Source organism: Polyodon spathula, chromosome 51 (genome assembly GCF_017654505.1).
Source record: "Polyodon spathula isolate WHYD16114869_AA chromosome 51, ASM1765450v1, whole genome shotgun sequence".
Taxonomy (NCBI): Eukaryota; Metazoa; Chordata; class Actinopteri; order Acipenseriformes; family Polyodontidae; genus Polyodon; species Polyodon spathula.
In genome coordinates this window covers 1,110,236-1,130,040 of record NC_054584.1, presented here as the reverse complement: position 1 = coordinate 1,130,040, position 19,805 = coordinate 1,110,236, and the positions used below count along the sequence as shown (strand labels likewise).

General features: G+C 46.9%; 2 protein-coding genes across 2 annotated transcripts; one reads left to right on the top strand and one right to left on the bottom strand.

Moving 5' to 3' along the window:
* The first annotated feature begins 6 nt into the window (after nt 1-6).
* Nucleotides 7-1,065, top strand: LOC121307018 (protein C1orf43-like). Its single transcript, XM_041239090.1, has 3 exons — nt 7-223; nt 425-483; nt 814-1,065. Exons 1-3 carry the CDS (start codon nt 14-16, stop codon nt 1,019-1,021), a joined length of 477 nt encoding a protein of 158 aa, XP_041095024.1. The 5' UTR covers nt 7-13; the 3' UTR covers nt 1,022-1,065.
* An 851-nt stretch (nt 1,066-1,916) lies between these two features.
* On the bottom strand, nt 1,917-13,014 carry tuft1a (tuftelin 1a). The gene is made up of 12 exons (XM_041239035.1): nt 12,592-13,014; nt 8,491-8,568; nt 8,041-8,133; nt 7,113-7,199; nt 6,851-6,922; nt 6,460-6,564; nt 5,683-5,808; nt 5,148-5,371; nt 4,780-4,885; nt 4,307-4,390; nt 3,962-4,041; nt 1,917-3,588 (listed from the first exon to the last, which is right to left on the bottom strand). Exons 1-12 carry the CDS (start codon nt 12,658-12,660, stop codon nt 3,525-3,527), a joined length of 1,188 nt encoding a protein of 395 aa, XP_041094969.1. The 5' UTR covers nt 12,661-13,014; the 3' UTR covers nt 1,917-3,524.
* Nucleotides 13,015-19,805: the final 6,791 nt, after the last annotated feature.

Below are 19,805 nucleotides of genomic sequence, written 5' to 3'. Positions count from 1 at the left end.
AGGGGTCGCCCGCATGCTTCTGGTAAAAGTTCTGTTCTGTGCCGTCCCTCCTGCAGGTATTCCTTTCCACGAAGTCTGGAAAAACCCCAAGTCTCTGACGGGCCGGAATTTCCGGATTTTCCTCCTGGATCTCCGGAACGCCAGCTCTCCATTCCGGGGCGTCCAAAAGAACCTGATCGACACCCTGCTGGACGGCTATGAGTCCGCCCGCCATGGCACTGGGGTGAGAAGAGCCGGCTGGGTCAGAACCGGAGCGGCACTGACCCATTACTCCATTGCTCGGACCAGCCCCGATCGACACCACCTTCCCTGATCTCTGAGGGGTCTGGGTCCGAGTGGTTGAGTAGCGGGTTTGTGTCGCTCTGCAAGCTCGAGGTTTCTTTGCTGTCCCGTGGCTAACAGCTGCTTTTGTGTTTTTTTGTAGGTTTTTGGAGAGACTGAATACCTGAAGTACCAGGATGCGCTGAAGGAGCTGGCCGCAGTGTAAGAGAGAGAACACCGCGAGACTTTCTGTCATTCAATAATCTGGGTCGGGATTTTAACCCTGAAGTTTGGAGTAACTTCCTCTCGGGCACCTTCGCTGCACATGCCTGAAACGTGGAGTTTTGAAAGAAGCACATGCTCTATAAGGTGTATTTTCATTTTAAGACCTGGTTCCAGGAAGAGGATTAAAGACATGAGCTGCCAGGCACTTGAAATGAAAATACATGTTTGATAAAAGTGGCCTGCTCATTGGTGGGCTGCAGAGGTGACTGGATGGGTGTGCGTGGTGGAGAAAGTTTTGTAACATGTTGAATCACATGTCCCCTGCAGGGTGACGGCGCGCGGGACCTCCAGCAGCGGACACAAGCAGACCCCACCCTCTCCGACCCTGGAGCACAGCACCCCCCCAGCGACCCCCCCTCCCTCCACCATCCAGGTGACATACCTGCCCTCCAATCAGAAGAGCAAGAGACCCAAACACTTCCTGGAGCTGAAGAGCTTCAAGGACAAGTACAACACGCTGGAGAGCACGCTGTAGAGAGAGGAGGAGGAGGGGGAATGGAGGGGGGAGAGGAGAGCAGAGGGAGGGGAGAGGGAATGGACTGAGGAGAGGAGATGGGAGGAGGGGAATGGACTGAGGAGAGGAGATGGGAGGAGAGGGAATGGACTGAGGAGAGGAGATGGGAGGAGAGGGAATGGACTGAGGAGAGGAGATGGGAGGAGAGGGAATGGACTGAGGAGAGGAGATGGGAGGAGAGGGAATGGACTGAGGAGAGGAGAGGGATGGGAATGGACTGGGGAGAGGAGAGGAGAGGAGATGGGAGGAGAGGGAATGGACTGAGGAGAGGAGAGGGACAGGGGAATGGACTGGGGAGAGGAGATGGGAGGAGAGGGAATGGACTGAGGAGAGGAGAGGGAGGGGAATGGACTGGGGAGAGGAGAGGAGATGGGAGGAGAGGGAATGGACTGAGGAGAGGAGAGGGAGAGGGGAATGGACTGAGGAGAGGAGAGGGACAGGGGAATGGACTGAGGAGAGGAGAGGGGAGGAGAGGAGATGGACTGAATGGACTGAGGAGAGGGAGAGGACAGGGGAATGGACTGGGGAGAGGAGAGGGACAGGGGAATGGACTGGGGAGAGGGGAGGGAGAAGAGGAATGGACTGAGGAGAGGAGATGGGAGGAGAGGGAATGGACTGAGGAGAGGAGAGGGACAGGGGAATGGACTGGGGAGAGGAGAGGGACAGGGGAATGGACTGGGGAGATGGGAGGAGAGGGAGGACTGAGGAGAGGGACAGGGGAATGGACTGGGGAGAGGAGAGGAGATGGGAGGAGAGGGAATGGACTGAGGAGAGGAGAGGGACAGGGGAATGGACTGGGGAGAGGAGAGGGAGAATGGAGAGGGAATGGGAGAGAGGGAGAAGGAGAATGGACTGGGGAGAGGGGAGGAGAGGGAGAATGGATTGGGGCATTAGAGGGGGAGAATGCAGATTCCAGTCAGATTCCATTCCCAGAACTTCAATAAGCTCTTCCTCATAGAACCACTGTTAGTCAGGCTGCTTGTAGCCAAGATTGAAGTACAAAAAAAAAAAAAAAAAAAAAAAACAGCGAGCGGTGGAAGAGCTGGTATTTGTAAACTGTGAGCGTGTCCAATAAAATGACTTCTAAATGAAGACAAAGAGCTGCTTGCGTTTCCTTTCATGACCGCCAGAGGGGGCACTTGCATTGTTAATACAACCCTCAGCTTCCCAAAATACTCAGTTTGTTCTCGGAGCTGAATTTTGCTCACCTAACGGAATCATGACAAGAATAAGATCTGTTGCTAGGAGACAAATAGCTTTCAAACGTTTTCTTTATGATTTGTTACCAAAAAACAGTGTATCAGTACATGCAGTTTAGACAACTATTAAAACAAATAAAAGCATCAGCCAACATCATTGTTATTAATAATAATATTACACAAGGTGTGCTTTGAAACACACACACCACACACAAAAACAGTACATACAAATAATTTAAATGAACTCGAAACTGGTGAGGCAAGCGAATGTAATTCTGTGACCTGAAATGTGAAAGATGCCCTCAGTGTAAACCTGTTAGTCAAAAACCCAACATTTCCCCCTCTATAGAAAGTATTGCTACTGGCGGTTTTTGAATTATTCGAAGCAGTTCTACATTAGGGCTGCAGAAACTCGTTACTCGTTCTCTGAAACGCCAGTTAGCCGTGCTTATTAAAGCAGGAAAGCGACGCTGAAGTGACCTGCCATTCGTTGTTACTGGATTGTAAAGGTGAAGGAAGGACCTCGTCTCGGGTATTTTTTGAAACCCGCACTTTAGCGAGTGGGTTGAGTGCAGACCTGCCGATCGATACTTCTTGAAACGTTCGCTGCAGTCTTGATCAATGGGGCGTTGGAATGGATTAACAGAATGAGAACTGGGAGTTGATTTTCTAAATGAATTGGAAATGAAACAGGCACTGGACCCCAGACACCTACTTCTTGCATCAAAACGAGCTACTACTGCCTGCAGCCAGTACAGGGTGTTCTGCATCGACACAGACAGCTTTGCATGTCAGGGAAGGGAATTGTTCGTGTATTTACAGTGCAAACACTGGTGAGTGTGTTCCAGACTCAGCGTTCATCCAGTCTCTGTTAGATTTTTTCATAGCTGAATCCAGTGTTCGCAGGAGAGAAGTGCCGTCTGTTGCATAGAAAAATGTCCAGGACAGGAATTAAGAATTCCTTCTAAGAATATTCCCTCTTCTCTTTCGTTTCCCCATCCTCTCGTTTCCAGCAGCACAGGGATGGAGATTCGACTCCCAGTGCAAAGCAGATTGATCCACTCCTGGATTTACTATGCGTTCAATGAAACGCACACACGCACACACACACACACACACACACACACACACACCCCTGCGCTCATTACTAACAAGCTGGGGCTCACCAAGCCCGTAATAAAACCAGGACTGGGGGAGACCGCTATGCAACAGGAGTCTTGTTTCCATCCTGCAGTTTGTGTTTTCCCAAAAAGCGATGGAGAAATTCAGGCTGTCATTTCGAGGACTTTGATGACTGACTTGTTGGGAACGGTTAAAGGGAGTCTTTTGCTGGGAAAAAAAAAAAAAAAAAAAAAAAAAAAAAAAAAAAGGAAAATGAAGTCAAATGAAGGATAGGTGGCTCAAATCAACCTGCAGAGTTAAAGGTCTCTGCCCCGAAACAGTGCGCTGTGCAATAGGGCTTGGCACTGAAAAAAGCAAAGCGAGTCGAACTATAGTGACTTCACACTGCTGCAAGCCGGGCATCGAAATACCAAAACTGGATATGCCTAAGAAACCTGACACACACACACACACACACACAGACAGACACACACTGAGACACTGACACACACACGCAGACTGAGACACACGTACAGAGACAGACACACACAGACACTGACACACAGATGCATGGTTTCAGTGCAGCAGAAGCCCTGCTTACCTGTTCTGGGTCTCTGTGCTGCAGGGCGAGGAGCCCTGGGCCCCAGCGAAGGAATCCAGCCGCTGCTGCATCTCTCGGTTCTACAAACACAATGCAATGACATTTCAGACAATTCATATTCATTCAACAGAAGATGGGAATGAGGCTCCCATTGCATAGCAGTTTCACCCATTCCAGGTTTTAATACAGACTCCTAGTAAAACCAGGAACGGATCAAACTGCTAGGCAATGGGAGTCTCTTATTTTTGCATACACACAAATGTACGATTTAAGCAGTAGATGAAAATAACGTACACTCTGTTTACATTTTATATTTGATCACATCAGAAATGTGAGGAGTCTGACCTCTGCCTCCAGGAAGGAGACTTTCTCCTGCAGTTTGTGGATGAGGGCGTCTTTGTCGCGGATCAGAGTCTTGGAGTTCTGGAGCTGTGGAGCAGAGGGGGGGGGGGGTCAGGAGAAGAGAAACGCAACACAACACAGAGACACACCACTGTAATACTGCAGTGCAATACACAACACAGACACACTGAACTTATCACTGTGTTCTAGCAGGCATTTACAACGACGAAAACAAATAAAGATACCAAATATCCGACATGCCAGCTCCCCACTGCGGGATAGTCTTGTGGAACGCGCTTCTTCAAACAGCCACCAGATGGCGCAGTCTCCCCACTTACAAAATCACCCTGATTTTTTTTTATTTATTTTTTTTTATTATGCTTTTCAAAAACAAATCATTTTTGTTCTTTTTTTTTTTAGAAACCTCAACAGGTGTTGATAACTCAGCCCTGAGATTCTGACAGCTCCTCCCGTACCTGCTCAATCATGTGCCGGACTTTTCTCTGCTGGCTCGTCAGCATGTCGTCCAGGTGATGGATCTTCTCCTTCAGAGTGGACACTTCCTTCTCCAGCTGGACAGACCTACAGCAGAGACAGCAGGCTCAGCCACATGGGCCTGTGCGATCAGGGATTACCGTCCCCCCTGTGCCTCCCCCCCCCAGTAAAATCTGCACAGCCATGTAGAGATGGAAATAAGACTCTGATTGATCCCCTGCCGGTTTTACTGTGATTTTAATAAGACACACCTGAGCTTGTTACCCAGACACACTGGGGGGCTGATCAAGCTGGTAGTAAAACCTGGAACGGGTCTTATTTCCACGAGGGAGTGAGGGAGTGTTCTGACCTGCTCTGGTGCTCCTCTCCTCTCTCTTTCAGGAGGCTGATGTCCTTCAGCTGCTCCTGGTTCTTGCTCATCCTCTCCCGCAGCTCGCTGTGCTCCCGCTCCATCCCGGACAGCAGCCTCTGGAGAGCCTCGATTCGGCCGTCCCGCTCCCCCAGCCCCTCCTCCGCCCTGCGCAGCATCTCGCCTTGCAGGGACAGCTCCCTCTGGAACGCGCTGCTCCTGCTCTGCACGCAGACACAGGGTTACCGTCATTGCACACCTAAACACATCGCAGCCGCTACAGACACATCAATCAACACACACAGTCATCATAGACGCAGTTACACACAAAACAGAATGGGTGAAACTGCTAAGCCAGGGGTGGGAATAAGACTCCCGCTGCATAGCAGCTTGATCCATTCCTGGTTTCACTATGAATAAGATACTGCTGAGTTTGTTACCTAGACACACATCAAGCTGGTAGTAAAACCTGGACTGGGTGACACGTCTCTCGTGGGACGGGGGTGGGTTGTTTTTTTTAACCCTGTTGCCTTACCTCTAGCTGCCTCCTGTCCTCGCTATGCCTCCTCTCCGCCTCCTGCAGCTTGCTCTGAAACTGGCTGTAGAGTTTCCTCGTCAGCTCTCTCATCCTCTCCGTCTCGGCCTCCGAGCTCCCCCGGGCCTGAGAGTCAAACACAGCCACGCGCGTCAGCCCCACGGAAACACTAGCTCTGCTTCGCGAAGTCGAACACAACCTGCTCAACCTGTCGCATTACTGAATTACACAACGCCACTTTGCAGTTTTCCCCACACACTGAGGATTTTGAAACTTCCCTGAGCTTGGCTGAGGAAACTATGCAAGCCAGCTGCACATCTATGCTGTGCGAAGTAATTTCTTTGGAGAGCCCAGAGACGAACATGTACACTGAAGCTCAGAGGCTTGTGTTTGACATCGCTGATGTATCACTTCTGATTCGCTGCTTGCTTTCCGATTCCTGAATAAACGAAACGTTTGATTGGGACCACCTGAAGAAAAATTGGGTTATTCTTTTGAAGAAGAAATCAAACCTCTTGCAACACTTAAACTTGAAAAAAAAACTGAACACTGTGACATTTCAAAATCGAACATGAAATACTGCACTGCTATCACAGCTGGGGCTACTGGGAAAACCTGGAATGGATGACACTGCTATAGAATGGGAATCAGATTTCCATCCCAATAGTGTAATAAAGCAAAGTGAAAGCATGGTAAATCAGTATGATAAAGCATGGGGGGGGGGGGACACCAAAAATAGAGGCAAACGTCTACAATGGTTTTAGCATTGCCTCATACCTGCCCGTTAGAGTGGTCCAGAGTGGGCGGGGCTCCCTGGTTACCGTGGGCGACCGCATGGCTCTGCGCAGGGGGGGGTCTCAGCTCGTTCGCGTCCGTCAGGGTCTGTGAGGAACACAGAGGCTTGGTTAACTCTTTCAGCAGGGAGAGTTTAATTTTAGCAACGCTGCAGGAAAACAGCAAACAGCTCTCTGTTTTACAGATTACATTTTATTAGTAGCGGAAGCACTAAAAGTCTTTTTTACAGACTTTGTGAAAACGTTTCACAGCGCTGGAGGGACCTCCCCCTGGATTGCATCGGTCAATTACAGATCCTTAAAACGGAACAGGACAAGGCATTCTGCGCGTCGCTTTTTAGCAAAAAGACAAAAAAAAAACCCAAATGAAACACCTTGAGCTCGTCTTCCCTCCTGCTTGTTCTTGCAGCCATTTTCTGCCGGAGATTCTTCAAACAGTACCTCACCTGAAAAGAAAGAAAACGGAGGGCGTTCACGAGAGAGGCCGTGATCACAGCAGTCCATGCAGCAGTGTCACTGGCGGTTTGTCTCGTTTCTGTAACGCGCACACAGACGCTGATTTAGGAAGCGCCGCGCGTTACTGGCGGGACGGGCGCGCGGATCGTTCCAATGAAACGGACGAAGCAGACCTCTCACCTCCTGGATCTGCGTGACCTCGTCGGACAGCATTCTCATGTTGTTCTCGTGCGCCTCCTGATCCTGCCTGCGAGCCTCCAGGTACACCTGAGAGAGCAAGAGAGTGTCAGAGAGTGGCAAAGAGTGGCAAAGAGTGGCAGAGAGTGGCAGAGAGTGGCAAAGAGTGGCAGAGAGTGGCAAAGAGTGGCAGAGAGTGGCAAAGAGTGGCAGAGAGTGGCAAAGAGTGGCAAAGAGTGGCAGAGAGTGGCAAAGAGTGGCAGAGAGTGGCAGAGAGTGGCAGAGAGTGGCAAAGTGGCAAAGAGTGGCAGAGTGGCAGAGTGGCAGTGGCAAAGAGTGGCAAGAGTGGCAGAGAGTGGCAAAGAGTGGCAGAGAGTGGCAGTGGCAAAGAGTGGCAGAGAGTGGCAAAGAGTGGCAGAGAGTGGCAGAGAGTGGCAGAGAGTGGCAGAGAGTGGCAAAGGGTGGCAGAGAGTGGCAGAGAGTGGCAGAGAGTGGCAAAGAGTGGCAGAGAGTGGCAAAGAGGTGGCAGAGAGTGGCAAAGAGCAGAGAGTGGCAGAGAGTGGCAGAGAACAGGTCGTGCTTCCCCAAGGATTCACAGCAGAGAACTTCACCCGTCACAAACAGTCTCGCGCACGCCCAATTCCATCCATGCCTCGGGCAACCCATTCAAGTGTGAAGAGCCTGTTTGCTTGGAGAAGCTAATCCTGAAACTGCTGCATCACTACTATGAGAGTGAAAAAGAGACGAGGAAGAGAATGAGGAAAAGGGGGGATGAGAGAGAGGGTGAAGAGACCAGCTGGGAGGGAGAAAAAGTGAACGAGAGTGAAAGAGAGAAACAGCATGAGGAGAGGTAGGTAAAAGGTAATAAGAGCTAGAGACACCCCCACCCCCACCCCCTCCCCACTCTCGGGACCCCCACTGGGTGACACACCTTGATGATCTCTACCCCCTCCTCTGTGGGTTGAGAGGGAGAAATCCCATTGGTCGGTTTGGAGGGCACCACGGCAAAGGCTCTCCTGATTGGCTGAAAAAAACAAAACAAACAGACTAAATAAATAAATCAGTAACAATGTGAATGATAATCATGATGATGCCAATAAATAAATATTTCTTTTTAATATCACACAATACAACTAAAACTAACAGAGACGTGCAGATCTTTGCAGTGGCTGGTGAAGAAACAGCAGCTTTGTGTTGGAACTTCTTCGGTTCATTTCAGCATTTCTGTCGCTCAGCATGACAGAGCAGAACCGACCCATTGTATCAGAGAGCCCTACCTCTCAGCCCAGGAGCCTCAGAGCGATTTGAGCCGGGATATCGCTCTGTGTGTGTCTGTGTGTGCGTGTGCGCAGGGTGCAGGGTGCAGGCTAGAGAGAGTTACCTTGGTCTTGGCCTGCTCTCCGCTCCTTTCTGCCTCGTTCTGATTCTGCAGGGTCAGCCTCAGCCTCTGGACTCCGTCCTGGGAGACAAAACAGCAAAGAAACACATTCCTGAGTGTCAGAGAAGAGCAGGAACAGGGAGCGCAAAACCAGAGAGAGAGAGAGAGAGAGAGAGAGAGAGAGAGAGAGAGAGAGAGAGAGAGAGAGAGAGAGAGAGAGAGAGAGAGAGAGAGTAGACACACACACACACACACACACACATTCAATTCAATAGCAAATGGTGGGATGAAAGCAAATGCATTGAGAGTTTCCTCTTTTAAACTGTTCTATACATTCCCGACATACAACATTACAGGGGCCTGTGTCTGTACGTATAGACTCTTATAGTCATTGTTGCTCCCCTTATAAAAGCTCGCCACTGTATTTTTGCAGTTTTCCCACGCCCCCACAGTTAAAATTACTGCCATGTTCATTAATATGCTTCACCAGACCTCGCATTGAGAGTTTCCTCTTTTAAACTGTTCTATACATTCCCGAAATATCAGTTTAAACATTACAGGGGCCTGTGTCTGTACGTATAGACTCTTATAGTCATTGTTGCTCCCCTTATAAAAGCTCGCCACTGTATTTTTGCAGTTTTCCCACGCCCCCACAGTTAAAATTACTGCCATGTTCATTAATATGCTTCACCAGACCTCGCTGTTCTTTGCGATGCTTCCCTGTGCTTGCTCTGTGATTTACTGCATTGCCCTGCTTCTACTATGAGGAAGCTGTTGTTCTGTCTCTCCTCCTCCCCCTCACTCCTGTTTTGTGGTTCTCGGAGACAGCGCACATTCCTGACATTGTTTATCTGTCCTTGATCAATGAAGTCTATTATTATTAATATTGCAATGATCAGGAGCCAGGAGTTTGAGCAGGGTTAGAAACTCACACTAGCCCTGCTGCTGCTGCAAGTCCTGGGGTTCAGAGTCCCCTCAATGAAGTCTATTATTATTAATATTGCAATGATCAGGAGCCAGGAGTTTGAGCAGGGTTAGAAACTCACACTAGCCCTGCTGCTGCTGCACCCAGTCCTGGGGTTCAGAGCTCCCCTCAATGAAGTCTATTATTATTAATATTGCAATGATCAGGAGCCAGGAGTTTGAGCAGGGTTAGAAACTCACACTAGCCCTGCTGCTGCTGCACCCAGTCCTGGGGTTCAGAGCTCCCCTCAATGAAGTCTATTATTATTAATATTGCAATGATCAGGAGCCAGGAGTTTGAGCAGGGTTAGAAACTCACACTAGCCCTGCTGCTGCTGCTGCTGCACCCAGTCCTGGGGTTCAGAACTCAATGAAGTCTATTACTGAAATGATCAGGAGCCAGGAGTTTGAAGGTGTCAAAAAAAAATCTAATAAAAATCTCAAACTTTAAAACAAAACATACACAATAAAGGAGAAACTGAACAAAGTAAACATACAATGTTCCTTCTCTAGACAACAGGGTTTGAAGTGTGTTTATTTAAGCTAGTCAATTTAAGCTGCTTCCGGGGCATTGAAATCACGTAGCTGACCCCCCGTGGCACCGGGTCCCAACCTGGGTAGAGCATGCCAGTATTGAAAGAGGCTTAGATTATAGGTACTAGAAGTAGTTAACAATTCACGAATTTGGTATAGTATAGTATGTACCAGTGTTTCAACCCTTGATGAGATCACAAAGTCAGGCGATAAGTGCATAAGTCACACAGACAAACAGAATCAAAGGTTGGTTATAAACCACAATGCAGAATGGTGCAGAGGTCAACCCCAAAGCCCTCTGAGGGCCTGTCCTCCGCACGCAGGAGCAACGCTGTACCCTACCTCAAAGACAGCCTCCTTGCCTCGCCTCTCAGTCTCCCTGCAGTATCCCTGCTGCAGCTCCACTGACTGATAGACTTGTATATCACTGTTAAAAAGTGCCTGCTGACAACACCCGACTGCCGTGGCAGCAACGCCCCTGTTAACACTTCAGCGCCTGGCAGAGAGTCCTGTTCCCAGGCCTTTCTGATTATACTGGCCGCTCTGGTGTGTGTGTGTGTGGGGGGTGGGGTGCATGATATTGGTTAAGTGAAACGAGGGAAGAAACAGCTGCTTTGGGTTTGTGTGGATCTCTCCGCAGAGTCTTAAGAAAAGCAGCGTTGATCGTCACAAACCCAAGCAGCTGTTTCTCCACTCGGAATGCTGAATCAGCCCCGATCCATGCCAGCGACCCTCGATCCGGATCATTCTGTGGAGCTCTGGTAACGGGGCGGGTAACCGAGGGGCTGATAAACGGAGGGGTTTGGATACAGCGGGATGAAAGGTTTTGATCACCGACACAGGCCAGCAGGTGAACGGTTAACTGCACAAGGTCGCTCTGTCTGTTCCTGCAATGGCATGAGCTGCGATTACCTAGGGTGTGGTTCTCAGCTTCCAATGAAGTCTGTTCATAAACCTTTATGGAAAATAATGACGTCAACAACAGTGCAGCAATTATTCAAACTCGGCTCAGAGCTGTAGCTACCAAAAGCCCTCAGGAATATAGAATCCAGCGGGCCATTCCCTTCTCCACTCTCTACAAGGTTACCAGCGATTTTTCAGCAGTATACAGATTTCTATACATTTAAATCTATCTTCTCTGTGCTTCACTACACTGTGCTGTGCTTTTACCAGGGGGATCCCAAAGCAGTACACTTTGAGAAGGGGGCTGGTTCATTATCTTCTCTGTGCTTCACTGCACTGTGCTGTGCTTTTACCAGGGGGATCCCAAAGCAGTACACTTTGAGAAGGGGGCTGGTTCATTATCCTCTCTGTGCTTCAGTACACTGTGCTGTGCTTTTACCAGGGGGGGATCCCAAAGCAGTACACTTTGAGAAGGGGGTTGGTTCACTATCTTCTCTGTTGTGTGCTTTGCTACACTGTTTTACCAGGGCAAAAATGTGATTGAGAAGTAAAAGCAAAACATGAAGCAGGTATAATTACAGAAAATTAACATCCTCTCCATACTGGATGACATAACCTATACCTTATTACAGCAACAAAAAAAAAACAATCATTATCCTGAGTCATGGAAATAGATCAGTATATTTGCATGTGTCAGACAATGATTTACAGGGCAGGTCCTGCAACAAAGCACACGAAACCTGCTTTAGCAAAGCGCTCGCATTCCACACGGCACAATGAAACATTCCCTGATATTTTAAAACATGATTTATCTCCCAGGCAGCGTCATTATAAAATGTGTCGCGCACACACACACACCCTTCTAATAGGAAAGTAATAAACAGTAGCTGGCTGCACTTTGCAACACACAGAATGACTTTCAGAAGGGGCTGGAGTAACCCATTCATACACAAACATGCTTCAGAAGGGGCTGGAGTAACCCATTCATACACAAACATGCTTCAGAAGGGGCTGGAGTAACCCAATCATACACAAACATGCTTCAGAAGGGGCTGGAGTAACCCATTCATACACAAACATGCTTCAGAAGGGGCTGGAGTAACCCAATCATACACAAACATGCTTCAGAAGTGGACAGAGCAATCGTTTGTGTCCTTATATAAAACAACGCGACTGCTGCACAGTAATTCCTAATACAATGCTATCTTGTTTATATATAAGCGCTTCAGCCACAGTCACTCAAGCGTACAGTGGGCAAGGACGAGTTATCGAGGGATTAAAAAGAAACAAAAACATGTGTTATAATAGTTATAAGGCGATTCTAAGGTGATTCTCTCTCTCTCTCTCTCTCTCTCTCTCTCTCTCTCTCTCTCTCTCTCTATATATATATATATATATATATATATATATATATATATATATATATATAAAACACGCGTGTAAACTGCACACAAAAACTATCGCACCCCGACTTTAATATGCGTGGGGAATGAATATAGTTTGCTACTTATCTAATCAGTCGCCTTAATGTTATTTACAGAAATATGGTTATTGGAATGTAATAAATGTAGTATTATAAACAATAATAGCAATCATAATTACTGAATTAAAACAAAATGACTTATTTTGTGCGTATTACGCGCTATTATTATTATTATTATTATTATTATTATTATTATTATTATTATATTCTTTCCCACTCACCGGTTTCTCGCTCTCCGTCTTGAGTTCGGTTATGGTCCTGGCGCACGAATTCCTTGACACGCCGTTCATAGTTTATTTATTTTTTAAGTGACAAACTCCGTGGGAAAGTGTATGCAGTTGGCAAAAAAAAAAAAAAAAGCCGACAGAGGAGACTGGAATTTCAGCTGACTACTTCCTTTCACACCGACCCAAACTCCACAACGCGAAGCCTTAGCGCTGCTGCTTCGGAGTAAAACTCGGACAGAAAGAAACGACCCTGTATCCTTTTGTGCTACCGGGTAACAAAAACAACACTGCTCTGGGTTTTGCACGGTGGTGAAACTGAATGACTACCTCACCGAGAGGGTGGGGAGGAGAGACGAGAAACCAGGCTGCCTGGTTTTCTTTCTAGTGAGGTCTGTCTGCTGTGCGGCGCATCAAAGTCCATGCAGCCAAACACACACCTGGAAAGAGAGGGGGCGTGGAGAGTGCAACTCTCAGATACAGAACGTTTTTCAATTACAGGTATCGGCTTTTTCAACATTGTGGAATCTTGTGGCGAGAGAGAGAAGTTCGGTTTCTGTGCCTCAAGCCTGCCCTGGACTGGAGGGAGCACCCTTTCTCTTAGGGGGGGTGAAGGTGGGAGGGAGGGAGCAGTTCAGTCTCCGTGCCTCAAGCCTGCCCTGGACTGGAGGGAGCACCCTTTCTCTTAGGGGGGTGAGGGAGGGAGGGAGCAGTTCAGTCTCCGTGCCTCAAGCCTGCCCTGGACTGGAGGGAGCACCCTTTCTCTTAGGGGGGTGAAAGTGGGAGGGAGGGAGCAGTTCAGTCTCCGTGCCTCAAGCCTGCCCTGGACTGGAGGGAGCACCCTTTCTCTTAGGGGGGGTGAAGGTGGGAGGGAGGGAGGGAGGGAGCAGTTCAGTCTCCGTGCCTCAAGCCTGCCCTGGACTGGAGGGAGCACCCTTTCTCTTAGGGGGGTGAGTTCAGTCTCCGTGCCTCAAGCCTGCCCTGGACTGGAGGGAGCACCCTTTCTCTTAGGGGGGTGAGGTGAGGGAGGGAGGGAGCAGTTCAGTCTCCGTGCCTCAAGCCTGCCCTGGACTGGAGGGAGCACCCTTTCTCTTAGGGGGTGAGGGAGGGAGGGAGGGAGCAGTTCAGTCTCCCGTGCCTCAAGCCTGCCCTGGACTGGAGGGAGCACCCCTTTCTCTTAGGGGGTGCTTTACAATGCTTCCCTGTGGTGACAATGGGAGCAGTTTACCAGACCTCTCTGTGCTTTACAATGCTTCCCTATGCTTTACCAGACCTCTCTGTGCTTTACCAATGCTTCCCTATGCTTTACCAGACCTCTCTGTGCTTTACAATGCTTCCCTATGCTTTACCAGACCTCTCTGTGCTTTACAATGCTTCCCTATGCTTTACCAGACCTCTCTGTGCTTTACAATGCTTCCCTGTGCTTTACCAGACCTCTCTGTGCTTTACAATGCTTCCCTATGCTTTACCAGACCTCTCTGTGCTTTACAATGCACCAGACCTCTCTGTGCTTTACAATGCTTCCCTATGCTTTACCAGACCTCTCTGTGCTTTACAATGCTTCCCTATGCTTTACCAGACCTCTCTGTGCTTTACAATGCTTCCCTATGCTTTACCAGACCTCTCTGTGCTTTACAATGCTTCCCTATGCTTTACCAGACCTCTCTGTGCTTTACAATGCTTCCCTATGCTTTACCATCCTCTCTCTCTGTGCTTTACAATGCTTCCCTATGCTTTACCAGACCTCTCTGTGCTTTACAATGCTTCCCTATGCTTTACCAGACCTCTCTGTGCTTTACAATGCTTCCCTATGCTTTACCAGACCTCTCTGTGCTTTACAATGCTTCCCTATGCTTTACCAGACCTCTCTGTGCTTTACAATGCTTCCCTATGCTTTACCAGACCTCTCTGTGCTTTACAATGCTTCCCTATGCTTTACCAGACCTCTCTGTGCTTTACAATGCTTCCCTATGCTTTACCAGACCTCTCTGTGCTTTACAATGCTTCCCTATGCTTTAATGCAGACCTCTCTGTGCTTTACAATGCTTCCCTATGCTTTACCAGACCTCTCTGTGCTTTACAATGCTTCCCTATGCTTTACCAGACCTCCCTATGCTTTACCAGACTTCTGTACAATGCTTCCCTATGCTTTACCAGACCTCTCTGTGCTTTACAATGCTTCCCTATGCTTTACCAGCTTTACAATGCTTCCTATGCTTTACCAGACCTCTCTGTGCTTTACAATGCTTCCCTATGCTTTACAATGCTTCCCTATGCTTTACCTCTCTGTGCTTTACAATGCTTCCCTATGCTTTACCAGACCTCTCTGTGCTTTACAATGCAATGCTTCCCCTATGCTTTACCAGACCTCTCTGTGCTTTACAATGCTTCCCTATGCTTTACCAGACCTCTCTGTGCTTTACAATGCTTCCCTATGCTTTACCAGACCTCTCTGTGCTTTACAATGCTTCCCTATGCTTTACCAGACCTCTCTGTGCTTTACAATGCTTCCCTATGCTTTACCAGACCTCTCTGTGCTTTACAATGCTTCCCTATGCTTTACCAGACCTCTCTGTGCTTTACAATGCTTCCCTTGCTTTACCAGACCTCTCTGTGCTTTACAATGCTTCCCTGCTTTACCAGACCTCTCTGTGCTTTACAATGCTTCCCTATGCTTTACCAGACCTCTCTGTGCTTTACAATGCTTCCCTATGCTTTACCAGACCTCTCTGTGCTTTACAATGCTTCCCTATGCTTTACCAGACCTCTCTGTGCTTTACAATGCTTCCCTATGCTTTACCAGACCTCTCTGTGCTTTACAATGCTTCCCTATGCTTTACCAGACCTCTCTGTGCTTTACAATGCTTCCTTTACTATGCTTTACCAGACCTCTCTGTGCTTTACAATGCTTCCCTATGCTTTACCAGACCTCTCTGTGCTTTACAATGCTTCCCTATGCTTTACCAGACCTCTCTGTGCTTTACAATGCTTCCCTATGCTTTACCAGACCTCTCTGTGCTTTACAATGCTTCCCTATGCTTTACCAGACCTCTCTGTGCTTTACAATGCTTCCCTATGCTTTACCAGACCTCTCTGTGCTTTACAATGCTTCCCTATGCTTTACCAGACCTCTCTGTGCTTTACAATGCTTCCCTATGCTTTACCAGACCTCTCTGTGCTTTACAATGCTTCCCTATGCTTTACCAGACCTCTCTGTGCTTTACAATGCTTCCCTATGCTTTACCAGACCTCTCTGTGCTTTACAATGCTTCCCTATGCTTTACCATCTCTGTGCTTTACAATGCTTCCCTATGCTTTACCAGACCTCTCTGTGCTTTACAATGCTTCCCTATGCTTTACCAGACCTCTCTGTGCTTTACAATGCTTCCCTATGCTTTACCAGACCTCTCTGTGCTTTACAATGCTTCCCTATGCTTTACCAGACCTCTCTGTGCTTTACAATGCTTCCCTATGCTTTACCAGACCTCTCTGTGCTTTACAATGCTTCCCTATGCTTTACCAGACCTCTCTGTGCTTTACAATGCTTCCCTATGCTTTACTCTCTGTGCTTTACTCTTCCTATGCTTTACTCTCTCTGTCTTTACTCTCCCTAAGCTCTCTCTGTGCTCAATGCTCCCTCTCCAGACCTCTCTCTCAATCTCTCTCTCTCAATCTCTCTCTCTCCTCTCTCTCTCTCTCTCTCTACCAGACCTCTCTGTCTTCCCTATGCTTTACCAGACCTCTCGTCCACCAAAAGTATCGAGAGTACGACTTAGAGAGCCGTTTTCCAGTGAGCAAGCGAGACTCTCTCTCTCTCTCTCTCTCTCTCTCTCTCTCTCTCTCTCTCTCTCTCTCTCTCTGTTATTGTTTCTCTCTGTTCCTGGTGCATGATTTTAGCAAGCCTTGGGCCGATTGCGCCAACGTGAATCAACAGTTGCTATATTTAGTTATAACAGTGCAATATTTAATCCTTGTTTAAAATTAATCCACGCTGGGACGTTCCTTAATCCAAGATTAAGATGTAATCCCATTGCACCATGATTTTAATCCAGGTTTGGATTCGGGAGGTGGAATCGTTTTAACCCTTTCTGGGTGGTTTCAGTTTGCACATAACGGTGCACACCTGTATTTGTTTACCTGACGGCCACGCTGTTAATCTCATCCGCAGTAGCAGGTTTCACTCGGGACCAGCTTTCCCACAGCGACCAAGTTTTACCCTCGAAAAGAGAAAACAAACATTCAAACAAAGACAACGATGCAGTTCACACCCTGATCACCATGATAGATCAATCAATCAATCACACACACACCCTGCCACAAGCCTATATTATATATTTGAGTAGTGGTGAAATGAAATATAGACGAAAGTCATGTATGTTGTTTATATATAATTTATTATACAATTACAAACAGCCAATAAAAATAAGTAGGCGCCCTGTTTAAAAGCATCTACGTGTAAGGGTGTCGATAACCAACAAGAACAAACTTCAATCAATGCGCTTTCCAAATTTATCGTCTCCCATTAATGAATACTCTCTGTAAATGTGCAGCAGTTTTGACTGAAACATCGTAACCAAGGACAATAAAACAAACATTTTGAATTAAAACAAATATTTTTTAAGCGTTTTTGTTTTTTAACCGAATCTTCGGAATGAATGCGGGACCCGGCCGGCAGCACTAGAGGCTGGGCTATGGGTTGTAGGAAAGCTGCAGGCTGCATGTGGGGCCTATGTTGTCACTCTTAATAATTAATTTAAAACATTATCCGAGCAGAGAAGGACCACATAATGAAATTAATAGGAATTCGTGTATTCTTAAGCTTGAACTGTGTGTGGGTGCGCGTGTTTTTAGAAATCCTGGTTTGCATTTTCGCAATCCTGGTTTGCATTTTCGCAATCCTGGTTTGCATTTGTGCAACCTCACGGTCTATCCTTTCAATTAAATACATAAATGCAATGGGCCACCCCGGTCTGTATAACGACTAATGCTTTTATTTGCAGGTCTGGTCGTGGCTGCGTGACGAAGAATCACCCGGCAGCTGCTCAGAGCTGTGGAATGATCTCGCTGTGGGGGAAGGCGTGTTAATTCCGCGTTATTGCAAACCGTGTGGAGCGGACTTGCGATTTCTTCACATCACAAAGACAGTCATTCAAGGGCAGGTCGGCAGTCCTCACCGCAACCTGGGAGATTTGGTTAACAAGTAAGAAGCGTTTTAACCCGGCAAATGCCAAACTGTTGCAAAACACTGACACAGCTGGATACAGCATACCTGTCTGCTTGTTATGTACTTTGTGACACAGTGTGACACACAGCAACATGCAGAAAAGTATGGCAATATATGGCAAAACTTCTATTTTATATATATATATATATATATATATATATATATATATATATATATATATATATATGTGTGTGTGTGTGTGTGTGTGTGTGTGTGTGTGTGTGTGTGTGTGTGTGTGTGTGTGTTTTCTACTATTATAACAACCTTGACTTGCATACAGAAGGAAACACATTGAGTGAAATCGCTCGCATCACTTGATTCTCAAGGTATGGTATCCGAGGCATAATCAACAAGTACAGAGAAACATCGTCTGTAATTGACAAACCCAGGACTGGAAGACCCAAAAAGCTGTCTAACAAGGATGAGAGGCACTTGAAGATAATGTCCTTCAGGAACAGAAAGAAGACGAGCGTTGAATTGACAGCAGGACTGGCAGAAGGCTGAGGGGTGGTTGTCCAGCCATCAACAGTCCAAAGCAACTTTGACCATTGTTCCAGAGTCCGATCTCTGTGTTCTTGAGCAGCAGTACCATTTTCTGACGTTAAACGGGGACGCGTACCACATTCTAACGATGTACCACTTTCTGGCCCCGTGGTATATCCAAATATATTCTTCCATATATGAAAAGTGGCATTGCACTATATTTAATGCTATAACTACTAATACATTAATATACAACACAGTGATTCATATTATGTGAAAAAAAAACAACACAAAAGTATACAACATTATATTTAAAAATACACATTTGTATCCCAATTCTTCTTGGCTATAGAGCTGGTTGCGGTTTTGAATGATCTATATATACACATGTATGCACGCACGCACAAATGCAAAGGGCTTATTTCTTGCAGCCTCACGTTGCAAAAGGCTCTGTCCTGTTTACTCGTTAGTTGCCTTATAAGGAGTGCTTCAAATTATTGCTAGAGGCCGTGGCTCTCACTGCTTCTGTAATCGGACATAATGTTCCACCTGGTTTCCCAGCAACCGCCCAATGACGTCAGTGCCAGGTGAAGCTACCTGCCACAATCATAGAGGACTCGCACCCGAGTCTTACAATGCGGCTTCTCAGTTGTGGTGTGCGGTTACAGGCGCCACTCGTCTTAAACTCTTTCGGTGTTGTTAATCTCAGCTTATTTATTTTAATTATTTGTTATCAATTAAATACTGTACATATTTTTAAGGTGACGTTTCTCATGCAGACAATACAATGGCTCTCTTGAGAGTTGATGAGCTAATAGCAGTGACAGCATCAGGACCGGGGCCAGGCCATGCAAAACCCATAGAGGCACTGGAGCTTGCACGCAATCTTTTGAAAGATGAAGTCAGCCAGCTGGGAATTCTCGGGACTTTGTTATATTTGAGAGATTTTTCGTCTTCATCACTGTGAGAAATTCTGATCTTGAGCTCTGAAAAATGTTGGCTTGTCAGTGTAACGCTCATTGTGGTCCCCAACTGCAAAAAAGGATGTCAATTCTTCTGAGAATTAACTATATAATAATAATAATAATAATAATAATAATAATAATAATAATAATAATAATCTTTATTGTTATAGAAGTATTTTGCAGCGTCTCCAAAAAATAGTTTGCAGGTAACAAGCACAGGTGTGTCTGAATAATTTCTTATTTCCAGCCCTGCTGTTTCACAAGACCTCAATTCAGCTGTTTCGTTCGAGTTCAACCAGGCTTTCATATCCTATGTTGTCATGCACAAGGGATGATGTTTTTGGGTTTGCTCATTTTGACTACTTTATGCAGGACAGTCAGTCTCATTGGCGCTTAGATACTCAATTAAAGATAATTAACGTGCACCGGTTTAATTTGGCACTCAATTACAAATTTCTCCCAGACGAGTTCAAGCTTGTAAAGAAAATAAGATTTAATATCAAAATAGCCTCAACCAGCAAATTAATCTCAGCAAGCAG